The sequence below is a fragment of the Canis lupus genome, chromosome 4, assembly GCF_048164855.1.
Source record: "Canis lupus baileyi chromosome 4, mCanLup2.hap1, whole genome shotgun sequence".
Classification (NCBI taxonomy): Eukaryota; Metazoa; Chordata; class Mammalia; order Carnivora; family Canidae; genus Canis; species Canis lupus.
The window spans coordinates 29,639,791-29,658,119 of record NC_132841.1 but is presented as its reverse complement, the minus strand read 5'-3'; the positions used below and the strand labels follow the sequence as shown (position 1 = coordinate 29,658,119).

Below are 18,329 nucleotides of genomic sequence, written 5' to 3'. Positions count from 1 at the left end.
CCGCACTGCCCCGCCTCGCATGCCCGGGCTCTGCAAACGTACACGGCGAGGAGCATGAACCCGCATTCGAGAGATTACAGGTTGAGCAGATTTATGAAAATACATCGTGAGACGCCTTTTACACCTTTTCATCCAGGCTGACTCTATGTCCACTCCAAAGAACTGATTGACGAATTCAGAGAAAACGTCTGTTTTATTGTCATACACAGGAAATAATTGATTTTGTTTTTTCTTTTTCAATAAATTGCTCTAACACAAAAAAAGGTTAACAACATCTGGACACTGCGTTTGGCACTGCGCATCCATCTAGAACTTACAATGACCCCTCCAGGGTCAGTCTCACCGTCATTCCTGCCTTCCCAAGGAGATCAACTGAGGCTCAGAGGTCACACACTTGGCAAGTGACAGGGCCGGGCTGTCCCAGGTCTGTCGGAGTGAAAGCTTACACCACGCCCCCCGCTGAAGCAAGATCCTGAGGTTGGTGGGAAACGCGGAACCGTATCCTTGGTGTGCTTAAAGCCCTCAGACACAGTGCGGCCGGCACGTTCCGCGGCCCGCGTTTAACACAGAGGCAGGCGGTCCCATTGCGTGACCAAGTGGTGAGGGAGAAAGCTCTGCGAGTAGGCTTCTAGAACCTTGCACATACTGATTCACCCTTATTTTGTGTTTTATTTTAAATGCAAATGTTTTGAATGAACACAGAGGCGTGTTGGGGTGAAGCATGTCGACTCTAGAGGACAGGCCTGGGCTCAAACCCCAGTTCTGCTGCTTTCCGGCTCTGTGACCTGGAGAAACCTCCTTGACTTCTCTGAGCCTCAGTCCCCTCATCTGTAAAATGGGGATGATCACAGCGCTTACGCCAAGGGGTCATTAGGGTGATGAAAGGAGAGGACGCCTGTCGGGTGTGGGTGTGCTTGGGCCCCCGGCCGGGCCCGGGGCACCCCCGCGGATAAGAACACTGCCTGAGAGGAGGGACAGGCCTCAGCCGTGGGCCGCATAGCCCAGTGGACAAGCTGCTGCTCCTTGGAGGCTCACACCAGCCCTGGATGAACCGAGGCGCCAGCTGGGGGGCGGGTGGGGGGCGTGCAGCCCGGGTTAGACTCCGGTTATCCTCCCACCTCCCAGGAACATCTGTGGAACCGCCAGCAGTCACCTACCCGCAGACTTGGGAGTGAACTTGTCTCGGTTCGCAGCACACACCGCCAGCAGTCTGTAACCGAGGTCCAGGTCAAAGCCTTGCTGAGCTGCCACCCGACTGACCACCTGCCAGCGAGAGAGAGAGGAAGGGCCTGGTGAGTCACTGCCGGCGCCAGGCCTCGGAGCCTGGAGTGGCGATGTGTCCATTCAGCAGGCGGGGCAGTGAGGCAGGCAGGCCAGGGCGAGTCCCCAAGGTCAGGCGTAGCTGAGACTCAAAGTGTGCCTTGCTCAGTCACTCAGCAAACGTGGACAAGCACCTCCTCCATGCCAGGCCCTGCGGTCCTGGCCCCTGCCCTCAGGGGTTTCTTGCCTGCTGAAGGACCTAACCCCAACCGCTGGACCCTGTGGCTTTTCAAGGACTCGCTGTGGCCACATTCCAAAAGGTGCTATACATTGCCTTTTGGATGGCTAGGGGCCAGGCCTCGCTCCCCCCGGGGCAGCTCCCAAACTCCCTTCTAAGTCCCGGCCCGGGACATCTCCCGCACCTAGCACCTCTCCCCATCCCTCCCTGAGCTCCTGCACCCACCTTCGTGGGTGCTTGCTGCCCTCACTATTGCAGGCACGGTCCTCACCCAGCGGCACTGGCCCCTCCTGAGTCAAAGCCTTTGCCTAAGGAGAAGCACGGATTTAGGACACATTGCTCCACGGAGCTTGAGCTCGGAGCTGCCTGACAGATCGCTAAGGCCTTTCCAGATGGACACACCTCTGCTCCCCAGGACTCAGCTCTGCACCAGGCCCCCTGCAGCCTCTCAGGCCCAGAGACTGCAGGCCCTGCACGCTCAGCAAGCACCTGCTGGCACACATAAGCGTGTCAACAGAACCTTGCTAACAGCTGTGTATCTGCAGCCCGGGGGTCCCTCCCTTCTTGAGAACCTCTGAAGTGTGGGCCAGACAGGGGAGAGGTGAGGGACAGGGAGGGCCGTCAGTTCCTGGGGGCAGTGTGGGGCGGGGCGCTCTGGGGGCCCATCCACCTTCCCTCCTTCCCCGCCCGATCCCAGGTGTCCTGCCACGGCCTGACCTGCTCCCTCCTGCCCGCCTTCCTCATTAACGGCAGCAAAATTAGGTTTTCTTATGAACAAGGAAGGGCCTTGGAAGATGGAGTCTGTGCAGGAAGCAGCTGGAGCGGCCACGGCTGAGTGGGAAAGGAGTGCTCCCAGATGTGGGGGCTCGTGCAGTTAGGGGGGGGGCGGGGGGGGAGACTCCGCCGGCATGCCCCTAGGGACACCTGCTCCAGAGGCGCTCGGAGGGCCTCAGGCTGCCATGGGGCTTAGTCTGGCCCCTGGAACCATCGGAGCAGGTGCCCTGTTATCTCTTCTGTATTTAAGGGTTCATTACAAGGGCTCCAGGCCTAAAAAGGCTGGGAAACCTGCAGATCTAGGCCAAGCCTGTCATTTAAAGAACATGAACACTTAAGGCCTGGACAGAGTGTGCACGGGGAACCAGGCAGTAGCCGGTGCACCCTCCCTTCCCAGGACCACCACGGCCTCTTGGAATGGGGTGCTGCTTCCCCACCCCTCATCTCCTGGGATCTCCCAGGGCAGGGAGGAAAAAGGACTTCTCAGGGTGGAATGTTTGCTCAGCTTCTCTGCTGCAAACAGAAGCCTCTGACACAGAAGTCGTCTCTTCCCCCAGGCATCTTTTCCACGGGCTCTATTTACTCCTCACTACGGTTCTTAAGGCACCTGCTGTCCCCACACACACCCCTTGATCCAGAGGCTCTGGGCCACCTCAGGGCCAGCCATCCTCACTGTTCGTCTCACTGTCCAAGCAGAAAAACCAAGGCCACTAAGTCTCTGCGGCCCGCTGATGGTTTCAGGTCTGGAGACAGGCACTCTCTGCAGTGGGCCTGAAAGGGTCCCTTTGGCTTAGATGGTGACAGTGGCGACCTTTTCTTTGGGTGGATTTGAGTGAGCACAGACGAGTTGTTTGGACTTGTGCATTAGTGAGGCTGCTGTTGGTGGGAAATGTTGACACGGACAGACAGCGGGCCTAACGAGAACGCTGGCTCCCTGGGAGGAGGGCTGAGCGAGAGCTTTGTCAGCCGTCAAGTGCCAAATTCTCCCAACAGCTCCAGGAGGCGGTTTTACAGATGAGGAAACTGAGTACAGATACGAGACAGAGGTGAAGCATCTTGTCCATGATAGAGCCCGGGTGCAGCCCCAAGCAGTCAGGCCGCCAAGACTGGGCTCTTCCCATGAGCGGCTCTTTTTCAGCCCACAAGGGGTTAAGGCCATAACTCTCAACTGGCAGGGAGAGGAACCCTCAGGCCCTGTGTTGAGGGCAGGAAGGCAAAGGTCCCTGTTTGGCCAATACTGGCTAATCCTGTTGCTCTGGTTTAAAACACACACACACACACACCAAAAAAGTAGCTAAATTGTGCAAGAAGGGCGTGGTGCTGATCTGATTCTGCTTGTCACAGAATCCCGAGCCCCAGCGTTTACACGGGTCACTGGCGATGTCCACCTTTCACCAAGGCCCAGAGAGGGCAAGGCCTTGCTGAAAGTCAGCACAGCGCAGGTGTGGCTAGGCGGGACCCCGAGGCCCTCGAGGGCCTTAAGTACACACCCTGGCTTCTCTGGCCCAGCCTGGCACCCAGGTCAGTGTTGTGAGGCGGGTCTGATTGGCAGCGGTGGGGACGGGACGGTGGACTTGGGAGACCCCTCCTCCTCCAAGGCTGGCGGCAGCACTGTTGCTGCCCTCTGCTGGCCGCTGCTCTGCTGCTGGACCCCGGGGCCCAGGGGGCAGGACCCACAGGCCAGGGAGTCCAGCCCCTCGTGCCATGGGGACACTGAAGCCCGGAGATGACAGAGGGTGTGTGCTCAAGGTCACGCGGCCAGTTAGTCCAGTTAGTCCCGTCGAGGGAGTGTGCTGCCTTGAAAAGTGGTGAGCCTCCTGGCCATGGAACAGGCCACACTGTCCCGGAGATGCTAGAGGGGGGACTGGCCCGTGACATGTGCGGAGGACGGCAGGGGACCTGGAGGTGGGCTGGCCGCACTGTCATCCCACCCCGACCTACACCCTGCGACCGAGGCCAGCTCCTCAACCCCTCTGAGCCTCACGTTCCTCCTCCGTGGCCGGGGCTGGGTGTGTGAGCCCTGGAAGTTCCACGTGCCCCCCAGTTCCATCCCGGGGCACTCAACAGAAGCCCCCGAGGGCAGACCCTCTCCCCACTCGGCCAGCCCTCTCGGGGCAGGGGTGGGGCAGGTACTTGTGGCTGTTGCTGCTGTTGCCTGGGAGTTGGGCACAGAGATGGGGTTCTGTTCTGGCACTTTCTAGCTGCTGTACCTCACCCAAGCGACTTAGGCTCTCTGGGCCTCAGTGTCCCTATCTGTGAAATGCCCTCCTAGTGCAGACGAGAGTCGTGGACCCAGCGCCCAGCTCGAGGAGCCCGGTGTGCACACCCTGAAGGCTGTCGCAGAGAATTCTCTGAGGCTCTGGGGAAGTCCTCCCTGGAGAGCCGCGAGGGCACTGCCGTGTTAGGCTCGCTGGCTCTGTTCCTCTCCTTCCTGGCTCCCCCTTTCCGTTCTCCAGCCTCCTCCTCTCTGTGCCTTGAGCATATGGAACTCGCCCCACCCCAGGGAGTGAGCCCGGGAGGCCAGCTGGCGAGGGGGGCACCCGGAGACGGGGCGCAGCCAGCTCAGTCAGGAAACACCTGGTGACCAGGGCCCACACCCTAAGCCCCCAGGAGAGGCCACAGGGCCCCTGCACCACTGCATTGTGGGGTCACAGGGCCTGAAGGGGAGAGCGGGGCAGGAGGCTGCTAGCGGCTCTTCACCCCAGGGCCTGGTCCCAGTAGGACAAAAATGTGCCCATTTACGGCTTGAGGCTAAGTGGTTTTTAATTTCTCTCCTGCAAGGAGGCCAAATTCCAAGGCGTTTCTTCCCAGGGGTCCCCTTGATCTGTCACCTGGATGGGGAGGGGCGCGTGTGTTCGGGGGAACCCAGCAGCTCTGTCCTGCTGAGGCCCCGGGGGACCTCTGACCTCCCGCATCCCCTCCCTGCCCATGGGACACGGCTGGGGCTGAGGATGTGCAGGGGGACAGGAGGACTTGAAGCAGGGCCCGGTGGGGAGTGGGGGGGGTGGTCAGGAGGACCAGCCTGGGATGGGATGTAGCAAGCAGGCTGCTGCCCTTTTCTCAGCTCTCGTTTGTAAAGCAGAAGTGACGATCCCGTCCCTGTCCGGCCCGCAGGGTCTTCAGAGGGATGCCAGGAGACAGGGCCCAGGAATCCCTGGGCACCCAGGAGACAGAGCCCAGGGATCCCTGGGCACCCAGGGGGTCACTGTGACCTCCCCCTGCCTCGCATGTCCCTGCTGCTGGCTCCACTGAGCTCCAAGTGACAGTCAAATGCAACATCTCTGCAACTGTGGCAGGTGAACCAAAGGCCCCTTTGTGGCCACACAGCAGGCCAAAGTGGCGGGGGTCAAAGCCCACCACTGGGCCAAGCGTGTGGCTCAAGCTGTCTGGTGATGAGGAGAGGCCCAGAAGAGCGGGTACTGTGCTTCTGTCCACACCGTTGTCCCTGCCCCAGAAGCCACAGCCTCCCTGCTGTCTAGTCAGATCCTACAGGCTCCTCCCTGGGTTCGCTCCTCCAGGAAGACCTCCCAAATCCCTCTAGCCTATCCTCTAGGATGCTTCCCTTCAGAGCTCCTGTCCTCACATAAATCATATCCTATCACTCACCAGCTTAAGACCCTCCAAGGCCCCCCCATCACCCTTCATATAACATCTGAGCTCTTTTCCCTCGACCGTCACATCCTGTGTTGGCTTCTTTCTGCTTCCCTCTTAGACCTCATCTTGTATCCTTCTCCCTCCTGTGCTCCAGCCATCTGAGAATCTGACACTTCTTCCTTTCTCTCTTTCTCGACTTATTTATTTGAGAGAGAGCGAGAGCGAGCATGCACGAGCAGGGGAAGAGGCAGAGAGAGAGAGAGAATATCCAAGCAGACTGAACCCAACACTGGGGCTCCATCTCCTGAGCTGTGAATGTCAGGACCTGAGCCAAGGATCCTTAACTGACGGAGCCGCCCAGGCGCCCCCTGAGACTTCCTCCCGTTCCTTGAACAAATCAAGCCTCGGGACCTTTGTGCCAGCAGTTCACTCTGCCAGGAGCACCCTCCCCTCTCACGGCTGACTCCTTCTGGCCATTCCGGTCTCAGCTGGGGGTCGCCTCCTCGGGAGAGTTCTCCTGACCGGCACCCCACCCCTCTCAGGGGCGCTGGCTTATGTCCTCATTTGCTCCTTCAGTGTCTGCCTCCCCTGTCCCCCCTGGAATGCACACGGAGACAGTCCGCTGTGCTTACATGGGGGGGTAAGCTGTGCTTACACGGGAGGGTCTGCATGGTCACCCGTGAGCACAGGGCCTCGGTGAACGTCTGTCAACTGAGTAAGTGAATAAGAGGGCTGGGGCAGGCCTGCTTACCGGTCATCTGGTGCCCCGTGCCCACCCTGCCTGCCCAGGGCCATAGCGTGACTCAGCCCTGAATCCCTATATCCCAGGCAGGGGCAGGCTCAGGGCGGGGTGCTGGGGATGGTGGCAGCCAGTCTGGCCACACCTTGTGTGCGGCCCCCACCTCCTACGTCACTTATGGCTGTCAGCAGCTGGGGTGGAATTGGGGGGGGGGGAGGCTGGTAACATCTGTCCTTGCCTGTGGGGCTTAGCCTGAACCAGGGTCCCTGCAAAGAGGATTAAGGGAGCTGGAAGAGGGAGGGGCGCCCAGTGGGCTGGAGGATGGGGAGGGTGGGGCAGTGTAGGCAGCCTCCTGCTTTGGCCTGGTGGTTCCAAGGCAGTAGATGGCATCGGCCTCGGACAAACAGAGGAGCCCCGAAGGTCTCAGCGGCATCCCTGGCTGACATCCCGACTGGCCAGGAGCATTTCCTCTAGAGGCCGAGAGGTCACGGGCCACTTTTGACGGGCTGTGCGACCTTGGGAAGCCGTCCCAGCAAGCCTCCGCTTCCTCCTCTATAAAATGGGGGTGATGGCAGGGCCCGCCTCATGCAGCGTGAGGACTTAGGTGAGAAGGAGTGTGTAGTGGGCCAGGCGCAGTGGCAGGCACAGAAGGGGCGCTTTGTGATGATGGCCCATGACAACGTCACTCCTGTTCCAGGCCTTTCGCCTCCCTCCTATCCGGAGCTTTTCAGAGAACACGGCACCCCCACACTTTACCTATCGTTCCTTCCTGACCGGGCATCGACCTGGGCGCCCTCCTCCCCAGCCTTGGGGTACCCGTGTTCTCCTCAGAGCTGACTCGGGGCCTTCTGACGCCCTCGCTGGCCACCAAGGCTCCCTCATGCTTATGGGGGCAGGTCACATGGCTGGGGTCATTCACCGGCAGCGAGCTCCTTCCACGAGGCTGTCAGGTGGCAAGCTCCGAGCTTGGCCCATCATGCCACGAGCTCCGGGCCTGGCCTCTGCCCAGCCTGTGTCCTAGGCTTGTAACCGAGCCGAGTGATCGTCAGCTCTCTGGGTTCTGCTGTCCGGCTGGGCCTTTGCACCTGCTGTTCCAAGTGCCTAGAACTTGCTCACTCTGCTCAGCGGCTCGGGAACTCCCGCGGAGGTGTCTGGGGCGCCTCCCCTGGGTTTGTCACCAGCCGCCCCCCCTCCCAGCAGCCAGCACTTCCCTTTCTTGGTGCTGCTTCCCCTCGCCCACAGTGCTCTCGGCCTCCTCTCTTTCCGCATCGGGCTCCCCCACTACAGAGGGACTCCGGCTTGGCAAAGTCTTCTGTGGCTTCCCAGGACTTAGCAGAGGGGATCATATGTGATAAATGAGGGGTCAATCAGTGTTTATTTGGATAGATGGATGGATATAATAGAAGCTCAATTAAGGCTTCTGTGAATGGTTAGAAGGACGGAAAACTATAGAAAGAGCTCCACTGACGTTTGCCCAACCACATGAATGAATGAGTGCATAAAAGGATGGCTAGAAACCCTCCATGACTCTGCTTTGTTTATGGTGGAACATTTGTCTCCTCAGACTTGGAACTGCCCCCCGGTGGCCCCGTGCCTTCCCATCAAGTATGGGGAGCCCACATCATCCTGAGGACAGTGTCTCCCCATCAGACTAGTTTCCCTGCAGGTATATGTTGGAGGGGGGTGCACACAGAAGGGCTGTCCCCTCCAGCACTGGTGTCTTTCTATCTCTCATCCTCTGTTGTGTGTGGCCTCTCCGACACCTGGACAAGTGCACGACCCCCACCTCCACCCGGGGTATCCTCCCTGGGCGCAAGTGCAGTTTGCGGGTAGTGAGGAGCGGTGCAGACTCACCGTCAAACAGCCCATCAGGCTCTGCTCGAAGGGCCGCTGGAAGGCTCGCGGGTCTCCACACCAGTCCAGCAGCTCCGTGGCGGCATTGTGGAAGTTGGCAGGGTTCTGTAAGTGCTGCAGGAGAGGGAAGAAGGCAGCATGAAGCTCCAGCACTGAGGCCGGCAGGGTGGTATGGGGGTGTGGGGCCGCAAGGACCCCAGGCCTCCCCGGGGATGACACTCAAAGAAAGGAGTGGGCCGGGATGAAGGAACCTTCTCAAACAACCTGTCATTCATTTTCTCTGTGCATCCATCCCACTCGATTCCTGCAGGATGGGGATTAGTAGCCCCGCTGCAAAGACAGGAAAATCAAGGTATAGAGAAAGGCAATTATAGTAGTGATTTCTGGATGCTGGCAGAGGGGGCAGGTGACCTCTGTAGGGCTCAGGAGGGTGGCTGGTGGCCCCCATACTTGGGGGCTGGCTCTCCCCGAGCCAGGGCAGGCTAGCCCTGGAAATTCCTTCTTGATGAGGCCCTCTCCCCCTAACCACCACCACCACCACCACCACCACCGCCGCCGCCGCCGCCACCGCCCAGGTCTGGACGTACACCAGCTCTGGCTTCAGGGGAAGCTTTGCCATGGCCAAATAGGGCGGGGGTCAGGTGGGTCAGACAGAGGTCTCTGGGCCCAAACCCAGCCGGGGAGTTAAACTACAAAGCACGCTGCGCCCCCGAGATTCTCACACCAGGGTCTGGTGTACGTGGCTTAGCTCCCCAAAACCACATTTCCCAGGCCCAGTCTGGCCAGGCTCAGGGGCTGCTGGCAGTGTTGGGAGGGGTCCACGCCTGAGCTTAAGCCCCCCCACCCCCACCCCCCAGATGTCAGGGCATCTGAGTCGACAGAGACTGAATCTTGGTGCCAAGGCCTCTAGATCCTGCTTCAGACCCAGGCCACAGGGCTGCCGGGGTGGGCGGGGTGCCTTCATTCTCTGACACCTGCCCAGGTCTTCCCAGGCCCCGCTGAGTCGGGCCCTTGCCCAGAAGACGAGCGACTGGCGCAGGGTCACACAGCAGGTGAGGGGCAGAGCTGGGATTCCAGCAATGGGCATCACCGCCTGTAGGTCCTCCAGCGGGACACCTAGGGTGTGTCTGCAAGGGTCGGAGCGTAAGCCAACTGCAAGGGGGATGGTGGGACTGTCTAAGGCCCTGTTGCCTTGGTGCCAGGAGACACAGGCACTTCCCCTGGGCGGCCACTTTATCCCAGCCCACGGCTCGCTCTGCCTTGGAGCCAAGGCCGGGAGGGGACTTAGCAGCTGCCAGGTCTCAGCACTAGGAAGGAACGGAATGTGCAGTGGGAGCTCCGGGGGGCCAGGGCCCTGGGGGCTCCCTCTGCCTTCACCCCCCCGCTAGCTGCGGACCCACGGCAGTCCCTCACCTTCTCGAACCTCAGTCGTCCCATCTGTAAAAGGGGATGACAGATCACAGCTTGCAGGTGGGGATTTTTATTTCTTCCGTGTAGGGTTTCGTGACAATTCTTACAACGTGGTTCACGCAGGAAAGATTTAAAAATGGATGGAAGGCAGTGAAGTGAATTAGAACAGGGTGCCCCTGGGGGAGGGAGCCGCGGAGGGGAGAAGAGGGCGAGGTCACGGGGCCGGGGAGGGTTAGAGGTGAGGCTCATGCGGCGTGGGGTGCTCCCAAGTGGGGCTGCCCTTGGCCCTGACTCGGGCTCCCGGAGGCTCCCCTGGAAGCGCAGCTGTGCTCGGCAGCCCTTGGCCCTGGCTCACACTTGCTCCTTCTGCGGAGGCAGAGCTCCCGCACTTGATGTGGAGACACGGAGGAAGGGGCCCCTGCGAGGGCAGCGGGGGTCCTCGCCCCGGCCTCCTGTGCTCGCTCCCTAACCTGTGCCCCTTCCGAGGCTGAGGGTGGCCGTCGGGCTCCATGCGCAAAGCCATGCAAATCGGCTAATTCCCTGCCCAGCAGCCTCTCTGGGCTAACTGAGTTATTCCGTTTATTTACATGATGTCACACCCAATTAGCAGGGTCAGCAGCCACCACATGCTGCTCTCGGAGCTGCCTGCCCGTAGCACCCTCACCCTCGGCACCCCGCTTGGGGCTCTAGGCTCACAAGTGGCTTCTGAGGCCGGTCTCGGGGGCCCGGTTTTGTTCTGGCCCGTGAGCACGCAGCCTTCTGTAGCACGCCCAGCCCACCTCCACGCCTCTCCACCCTTGCAAGGCCAGCCAGCCCAGGCGGCCTTCGGCTTGGGCTCTGGGTGGTCACCAGTGGGCGCGACTCATTGGCAGAAAGAACACAGGCATCCCGCTCAGCAGCTCTGTGGCCTTGGCCCAGCCCCTCCCCTCTCTGTGCTTCTGTTTCTCTTTTGACCATGAGGTCACTGGACTGCGCAGCAATACGAGACCTGGATCCGACTCTATCTCAGCCACTGAGCCACACGGGCCTGGGGGGGTTCCTGGGGACCCCTCATCGGTAAGATGCGGCAGTGACAGCCCGCAGGGCTGCTCCACGGTGTAGGAGCAATTTAAATGATGACATCCCCATTACGGAGTAGGTGCCAGGTCCAGACTGCTACTGTTCTGACCTCTGCACAGTTCCTTCTTCCCATGAGCCTCTTGAGAGAAGAAATAGTGCCCCGTTCACCTCTGGAACTCGTAAGGCTGGCACAAGGCCAGGCCCACGCAGAAACGGTTGGTGAGCAGTTAACTGGCCAAAGGACGGTTCCCCTGTGGTGGAGGCCGGCAACCTGGCCGCTTCAGAACAGGTCCCTACTGGCATGTGGAGTGGCCAGGGCCGGGTGCGGGGAGCTTGGCCAGCCTTCGATGGTCTGGGGACAGGAGCACAGGTTAGAATCATAGGCAGAAGCCTCCCTGGGTGTGGCCATGACTGGGTACTAATGCCTCACCTCCCACTAGACAGTCTGCCTATCTCCACAATTCCTAAGAAGATCTGGGCTATATCCAATGGCCACTGAGTCTGTTGCGGGGGGATTAGGGGACACCAGAGCCCAGACCTGTTGGATTGGCTACCCAGACCAAGTGATGAATGCATCTTCTGATTAGTTCATCTGTGAATCAAACAACCTGTCCATCCATCCAAAAATGAATCAGTCCATCCATCCATCCTCTTGCCCATCTACCCATTCGACCATTCACTACTTTATTCATTTCCCATCCATCCATTCATCTACCTACCTACCTATCTATCCATCCAGAAGTTATCCAACCTCCTGTCCATCCATTCATCCATCCATGTATCCATCCATCATCAGTATCTACCTGCCTGACTGCCCATCCCTGTGTCTATCCATCCACCCTTCTACTCATTCCCTTAGCTATCCATCGATCAGTTCATCCCTGCTCTCCCTCAACTCATGTGGGCCCTGGCCTGGGCGCTGTGTTAGGCTCTGCTGACTTTGAGATGAATACAGCACATCTTCTGCCCCCATAGAACTCAGCCTGGTGGGAGGCCTGATATGTGCCCCACAGGGCCTGTGTCTCAAAGGCGAAAGAGCAGATGGGTGAGGCAGCTGGGTGCCCAGGAAGCAGTGGGGCTCAGAGATGGGGGGTGCAGGTGCTCACCCCCGTGAGCTGGGGGAGGTCGCTGTGCAGGAATTAGCCCATGTGTGTGGCTTTGCACATGCAGCCCAGACGTGTCTGTGACTGCTGAGTGGGGCGCATTGTAGAGAGGGCACTGGTTCTTCCAGTACCCGGGGTGGAGAGCAGGGAAAGGCAGTGGAGCCTGAGGCCTGGAGGGAGGAGAGGCAGTAGGGTGCTTGGGGGAAGGCAAGTGTGAGCAATGGCTAGAACCAGGGTGGGGTGAGGTGGGGTGGGGTGGGGGAACCTGTGCCGTGGAAGTGAGGCAGTCCTGGGAGTCTGAGGCTGCACAGCTCCCCCCGGGAGCCACAGACCCACCAGCCAGAGCTAGGCACAGCCAGCACATCTGTCATCCTCAGAGCACGCAGACCTGCTCGCCTTTCTCTTCTGATTAGGATAGAGGACGTCTGAGAATCAACAGTCTTCAGCCAGACGCGCCGCCCTCTGGGGCAGCCGTGGAGCAGACAGACGTTAAGTGCTGGGCTGTGTCTGACCGGAGGTGTGGAGGGGGATGTGGGGTGTGTAGGGAGCTCTGGATGGCTCGGGAGCGGGGGGGGGACCCTTGCAAGTGCACCGGGGTCAGGCTCCAGCGCACATCCGTGTGCTCACAAATGCTCACACGCGTGTGTTACGGGCGGGCCCGGGGAGGCAGCTGAGATCCCTGGGCTTCCAGCTGCCCTGGCCCACGCAGGCCGGGAGTCTACTCTTTTTGTTTGTTTGTTTGTTTGTTTTTTGTTTTTTTTTTTGTTTTTTTTTGGGAGTCTACTCTGATGCCATTCTACAGACCGAGTGGGGTGAAGGGGCAACGTCATCAGAGTCAGGGAGCTAGCAAGTGGTGGAATAGGGTGCAGACTGGCTGATTGGTAAATCTGAGCTCTGTGGCTATGCTTCGAGGGCGCAGAGGGCGCCCTAATGTCTAGGGGTGCAGAGGCAGGCCTGGGAGAAAGATCAGGTCATGAGCAGACCTCAGAGGGAGCCACGTGCCTGGTGTCAGGAGGGGCTCACGCAGGGCAGTGCACCTGTACTGTGGGGGGGGATGGGGGCCACTGGGAGCGGATCCCTCAGGGCCAGGAGAAGCCCTGCAGAGCCTGGAGGAGGAGGAGGAGGAGGCGGCGGCGGCGAGCACGGGGCTGGAGGGAGCCACTGTCTGGCTTCTATTCCGTGACCGTGAGCAGAGGCGTAATTGGCGTTTGGGGGAGCTGTTGGGGCTGAGTTCAATCTGTAACAAGTCTTCTCCAATTTCCTCTCAGACCCTGCCCGGGCTTCCGAGGGAGCTCTGCTTGATGCTTATGAGAGGACATGCACCCTCGTTCCCGAGGACGGGCCTCAGCTCTGCCGGGCCTCAGGGTGGGCTCAGGGAGGGCAGGCGGCAGGGGCCGGGGACCAGAACGTCCCACTAAGCCACCTAAGCCAGGGGCCTCACCCCGGTGCTTGCCTGTCTGCTGCTGAGACATGGAGGACAACAACCCCTGCTGCCCTGGGACAGCCCGGACCCATGTGATAGCTGGGGAAACAGGCTCAGAGACACAAAGGGACAGGCCTGAGACCACACTGTGGGCACATGGGGGAATGAGGGTGTGTGCCCAGGTCTCTCTGACGTCAAAGTCCGTGCCCCTCCTACCATATTGCTCCTTCCCAGAGAAAAATAACACTCAGGAAGTCTGCACAGACACTGCAAGGCTGCAAGAAGGCTGCGCCCAGGGGACAGTGCGCCACCCCTGGTCAACACTGGGGGGCGCCCGCCAGCCCGGGCTCCACCAGGATCCTTAAATCCTTAAAGCTGGGGGAGGGGGAGGGGGAGGGGGCTCCGAGCCCACCTGGACGCTCCCCCCCCCCGCTGACAGGATGCTGGTAGGCACATCGCCTCTTGAGCATGGTGTGAGCATCGGGGAGAGCCCTCCCAGCACAAGTGAGGCTGGGCCGTGACTTCAGCTGACTCCCTTCGTTCCCCGTGCCTCAGTTTCCTTCCCTGTAAGATGATCTATTTCCCAGAACTTTCTTCTGTTTCTTTATAGAGAAACCCTGGAGCACAGGGGCAGGGGGCTTAGGTCTGGGAAGGAGCCTGAGCACTTCACTACATCTTCACAACAGCCCAGATGGCACAGCGGAGCCCAAAGAGGGCATGACGCTGGCCCCAAAGGGAAGGGGAGGGACAGGGTGGAGCTGGCACAGGAACCCTGGTGTGTGATGTCAGAGTCAGGCCAGTCTATGCCAGCAACGTTCTCACGCCGTGGTCAGGGAGACCCGGGCGGTCAGCCCTGGCTTGTCATCACCTCCACCCAGCGCCCAAGAGGCCCAGCTCCACAGTGCTGGCCACACACCCACCTGCTTGATGCACTGTAGGCGGTCATTGGTCTGTTGGATGTGCCTGTCCATAGAATTCATTCTGGCCGTTTCACTGGGTTCTACCCGAGAGCCATGAACGTTGTCCAGCCTGTGAAGACAGAGGAGAGCGGGCGTCACCAGGGTTGCACTGGGCCGACAGCCTCACAGCCACCCTCCGGCCCCAACATGGACATGCTGGCCCCAGTGGCTCCCAGCAGGTTCCAGGGCCTCTCATGAGCTGTGGTGGCCTCTGTCCCAGCCAGCCCTGGCTGGAGGGAGGAACTCTGGCCACAGCTGCCTGGCCCACGGGGAAGCCCATCTGGGCTGTGGGCATGGGTGGGTGTTCTCTGTGGGTGACTCACATCAGCACTGGGTACACATGGCCACCATAGGACACGGAACGGCACACTCGGGCACACCCATTTCTACGTGTGTGTGTGTGTGTGTGTCAGGGGGTGGTGGTGGGGATGGCAACCCCATCTTCAGATTCTCAGTTCAGGGCTTAGCCCACCTGCCGTGGCTCTGTGTGAGTGTGTGTGCGTGCACGTGTGTAGGGGTCTTCCCACGTGGCCCTCACTGCACACGTGGTTTCAGTGCATGAACCCTGTCGTGGGTACCATGAACCCCCCACCCCGAACCCCCATGCTTTAGAGTTCTGCACAGTACCAACCACGATCCCATTCTTCCCTTTCTCTTCCTGGGAAAGAAGAAGGGCAGGAATTGGCATCACCCCCTTTCCCAGACAGGAAAACTGAGGCTCAGAGGGATGGCGCAGGGAGCCAGCATCGGAGCCCAAACCAGGAACTAGGGCTCTGACTGCCAGCTCGTGGCTCAGTGGGCAGGGTACATGCATGTCCTGGCCCCCAGGCGCACTTCCTGAACAGCTGTGGGCCTCAGGAGCTTTAACACGAGTGTGACTTCCTTCCGGGTGGTGAAACTAAGTGGAGGAAGCCCCCGCAGTGCCAGAAAGCCCCCAGAGTCCCCAGGCCTCTCCGGAGAGGCCACAATGGCAAAGGCAGAGGAGGAGAGAGAGAGAGAGAAAAAAGAGCGAGAGGAAGTCGGGAGAGAGAGAGGAGAGAGTCTACCCACTGCTCTGTGGTCCAGGTCCTTGGGCCAAAGCCGAAGTCTGCCCAGGGCCTCTGGGTCTGCTCTCCCGCAACCCAGTGGGCATGTCAGGCTACAGACACAGAATGCTGGACAGAAGCACCCCCCCACCCCCCTCGAAGGCCCCTCACCTCCTGCCGTGTCACCCAAGGTCCCATTTACCAGGCATTTTCTGTGTGCTGGGCCCTTGCACTCCTTCACTCTTCATGCCTATTTTGCAAGACTAGAATTATCTCCATTTTACAGACGAGGAAACAGGTCTGAGATCTAGATCCGCCACGGCCCCACGGCTAGTAGGAGCCTGTCTGCTTCCGCGTCCTAGCTCTCTGCCCCCAGCCTGAGCACCCTGGCTGAGGAACGACCAGCACAGCAAGCCCAGGCCCGACCTCGACCTCGGGAAGAAAGTCCTGGCCGTACTTCCAGGAAGCTCCCGACTACAGCTCCTTCAAAGCCCTCCATATTGTTCATTTGTACTTGAAAAGGCAACTCTTTTGCACGGTTCACAAATCAGTGAAGTGCTGGCCCTGTCCCCAGCCCCCAGGTGGCCTTACTGGGAGGACCGGTGTTAACCAGTCTCCTGGGTGGGGGGGGGGGGGGGGGTTTGTCTCATCTTAGAGAAGTGAAGATCTATGGGTACTATCCCTTGCCACCCCTTACAAAAACACATAAAATGACAGCCTTCCATACGCAGTACTTGGACCTTGCTTTTCCCCCTCTTAATCATATCTCAAAGTTTATTCCACATCGAGGTATAAAGAGCCTTCTTATTTTTAAATGGTTGCACAGTATTCCAAGGTACTGATGAATCATTTATCCAACTAAATTCTGAATGTCCACCCCTGCCAGGTGCTTCTCTAAGGCCCGAGGCCCCGGATGAGGAGGCCCTTCTGCTCAGAGGGCTCACGCTCCATACCAAGTGATGAAGCCCGAGGCTGTCTCCAAATGCAGTGTTGCAACACTCCAAACAGTGTTGCAGGGTCACCTCTTACACCGGCCGCATGTGTGAATCCATCTAGAGAACGTATTCTTCGAAGTGGCGTTTCTGGGTCATTTGGGCATTCGTACTTTTGATAAATGCTCACCCTTGGAGCTCTCCCACAAAAGGTGAAAGTAGGGGTAGTGCCTCCCATTTATTTTTTTTCTGCCCTCCAACATCCCTCCATTCACCCCTCACGTATCACACATTTATACACCTCAAGAGCCAACTTCCCCATCCATCACTTATTCATCTAGATGCCTGTCTGTCCATCTGTCCATCCATCCACTTATCTATGCATTCATCCAGACACCTCTCGTCTCCACGTGCCCACGTGTGCATCCTTCCTACTGACTCAAATACCTCGCAATGTCTAAAGTGTACTGGATCCTATGCCACATCTATGCGCCATGGAGAGATTAAAATGAAATCTCTTGTACATTCAAGGCATTCCTCATCCAAGCTAGTATTCACTCCATATGGCCCAGTCCGGGGACTATTTGTTGAGCTCCTCCTGTAAGACGGGTGTCGGTCCACGCACCTGCCATAGGCCAGACATCGTTCCTATATCCCCATTTTGCAAATGAGGACACTGAGGCCCAGGGGCTTTAGTCACAGCCAGCTCTAGAATCTTGGCTTTCCCATTACGACCTAAGCTTTGGGGCAGCGTGTGGGGAGGGGCCGGGGGTCCCCACTGGAGATTGCTGCCCACAGGTGTGTAGGGTATGTGTCATGGGAGAAGTGTCACTGCCCTCGCGACCTCTGTGGGCCCCCCAGGCAGGGGCTGAGTTTCTCCTCCTGAGTTTCCTTGTAGCGTCCCAGCCAGCCTGGCTCCAGCCTGGCTCCTCGAGGGCTCCTGGGGCCGGGGACAAACCGTGGTGCTCAGGGGCCAGCAGGGGGCGCTGTTGATGAAGCTAAGTACCAGAAGGTTAGAAACCTGCGCGGTGGGGCTCTCTCCTTAGGGCCCTCCTGTGCAGCGAGTCCCCCCACCCCGGGAGCGTCCCCACACGCAGGCATTTTGAGCCCACCTCTCTGGCTTTCTAGGCCTTGGATTCCCCATTTGTAGAGCAGGATGGTAAGTGGGGATTAGGTGGCCTTACAAGACCCTAAATAGACTTTTCCCAGGACCGACGCAGCATTTTTACCTAGGGTCAGAGACCTAGTGGAGCCTTGAGTCAATGTTTGTTGAGTGACTGACTGACAGATGGTTTCTGGAAACCTAGGGGGCACTCGGTCCACTTTGGGAAGCCCGAGGCAGACATCAGGAACCTAGATCAACCCCAGCAGCCCCCTTGGCACCCGGAGGCACCAGGAGGCAGTTCTTTCTGCTGAGTGCCTCCCCCTCCCCACGCCCCAGCCTGGGCCTGGAATACTGGGAAGACCCAGAGGTGGGTGGCAGCTAGCAGGAAAGATATCACAGGTCACGGGAACAACTGCGTGTCCTATACGTCTTAACCTATAGAAGAACAAAATATGCAGCTGACTAAGGAGACACTCACAGGTGAGGTGACACTTTTAAACCGTTGAGATCAGTGGAAAATTTTGGTTACTAATACCAGGAATGGATGGAGTTGGCAGCTCCAGCCCCCAGAGAAAAAGGGTGAAGGCTTGGAAGGGTGCTGGGGGAGGGGAGGGGCAGCTCTTGGTGGGGCAGTCTGGAATCTTCCATTTGTCCTGTACCTGCCGTGTTTAGGCGGCAGGCCTGATTGCCTGCACTGCTGATTTACTGAATCTTACGAGGCTCGGGGAGGGGGAAGCAGCTGCCCGGGGTCACACAGCCGGGACGGTGTTGGGCTGAGAGTCAAACCTTCTGCCTTTCTAACCATCGGTGTGACTTTCTTTCCGCTCCTCCCGCACTGGATGTCAGAGCCTCCG

The 18,329-nt window shown here is 59.1% G+C and overlaps 1 protein-coding gene across 7 annotated transcripts in view; it reads right to left on the bottom strand.

The window, feature by feature from the left end:
- ZMIZ1 (zinc finger MIZ-type containing 1) overlaps positions 1-18,329 on the bottom strand; it is a 231,064-nt gene that overhangs the window by 93,656 nt on the left and 119,079 nt on the right. For all 7 annotated transcript variants that reach the window (XM_072823768.1, XM_072823759.1, XM_072823764.1 and 4 more), the window contains 3 exons: positions 14,375-14,483; positions 8,460-8,573; positions 1,158-1,263 (listed from right to left, as the gene is read on the bottom strand). In XM_072823768.1, coding sequence (XP_072679869.1) covers positions 1,158-1,263; positions 8,460-8,573; positions 14,375-14,434 — 280 coding nt within the window. In that variant the 5' untranslated portion in view covers positions 14,435-14,483. The remainder of the gene's footprint in view (positions 1-1,157; positions 1,264-8,459; positions 8,574-14,374; positions 14,484-18,329) is intronic.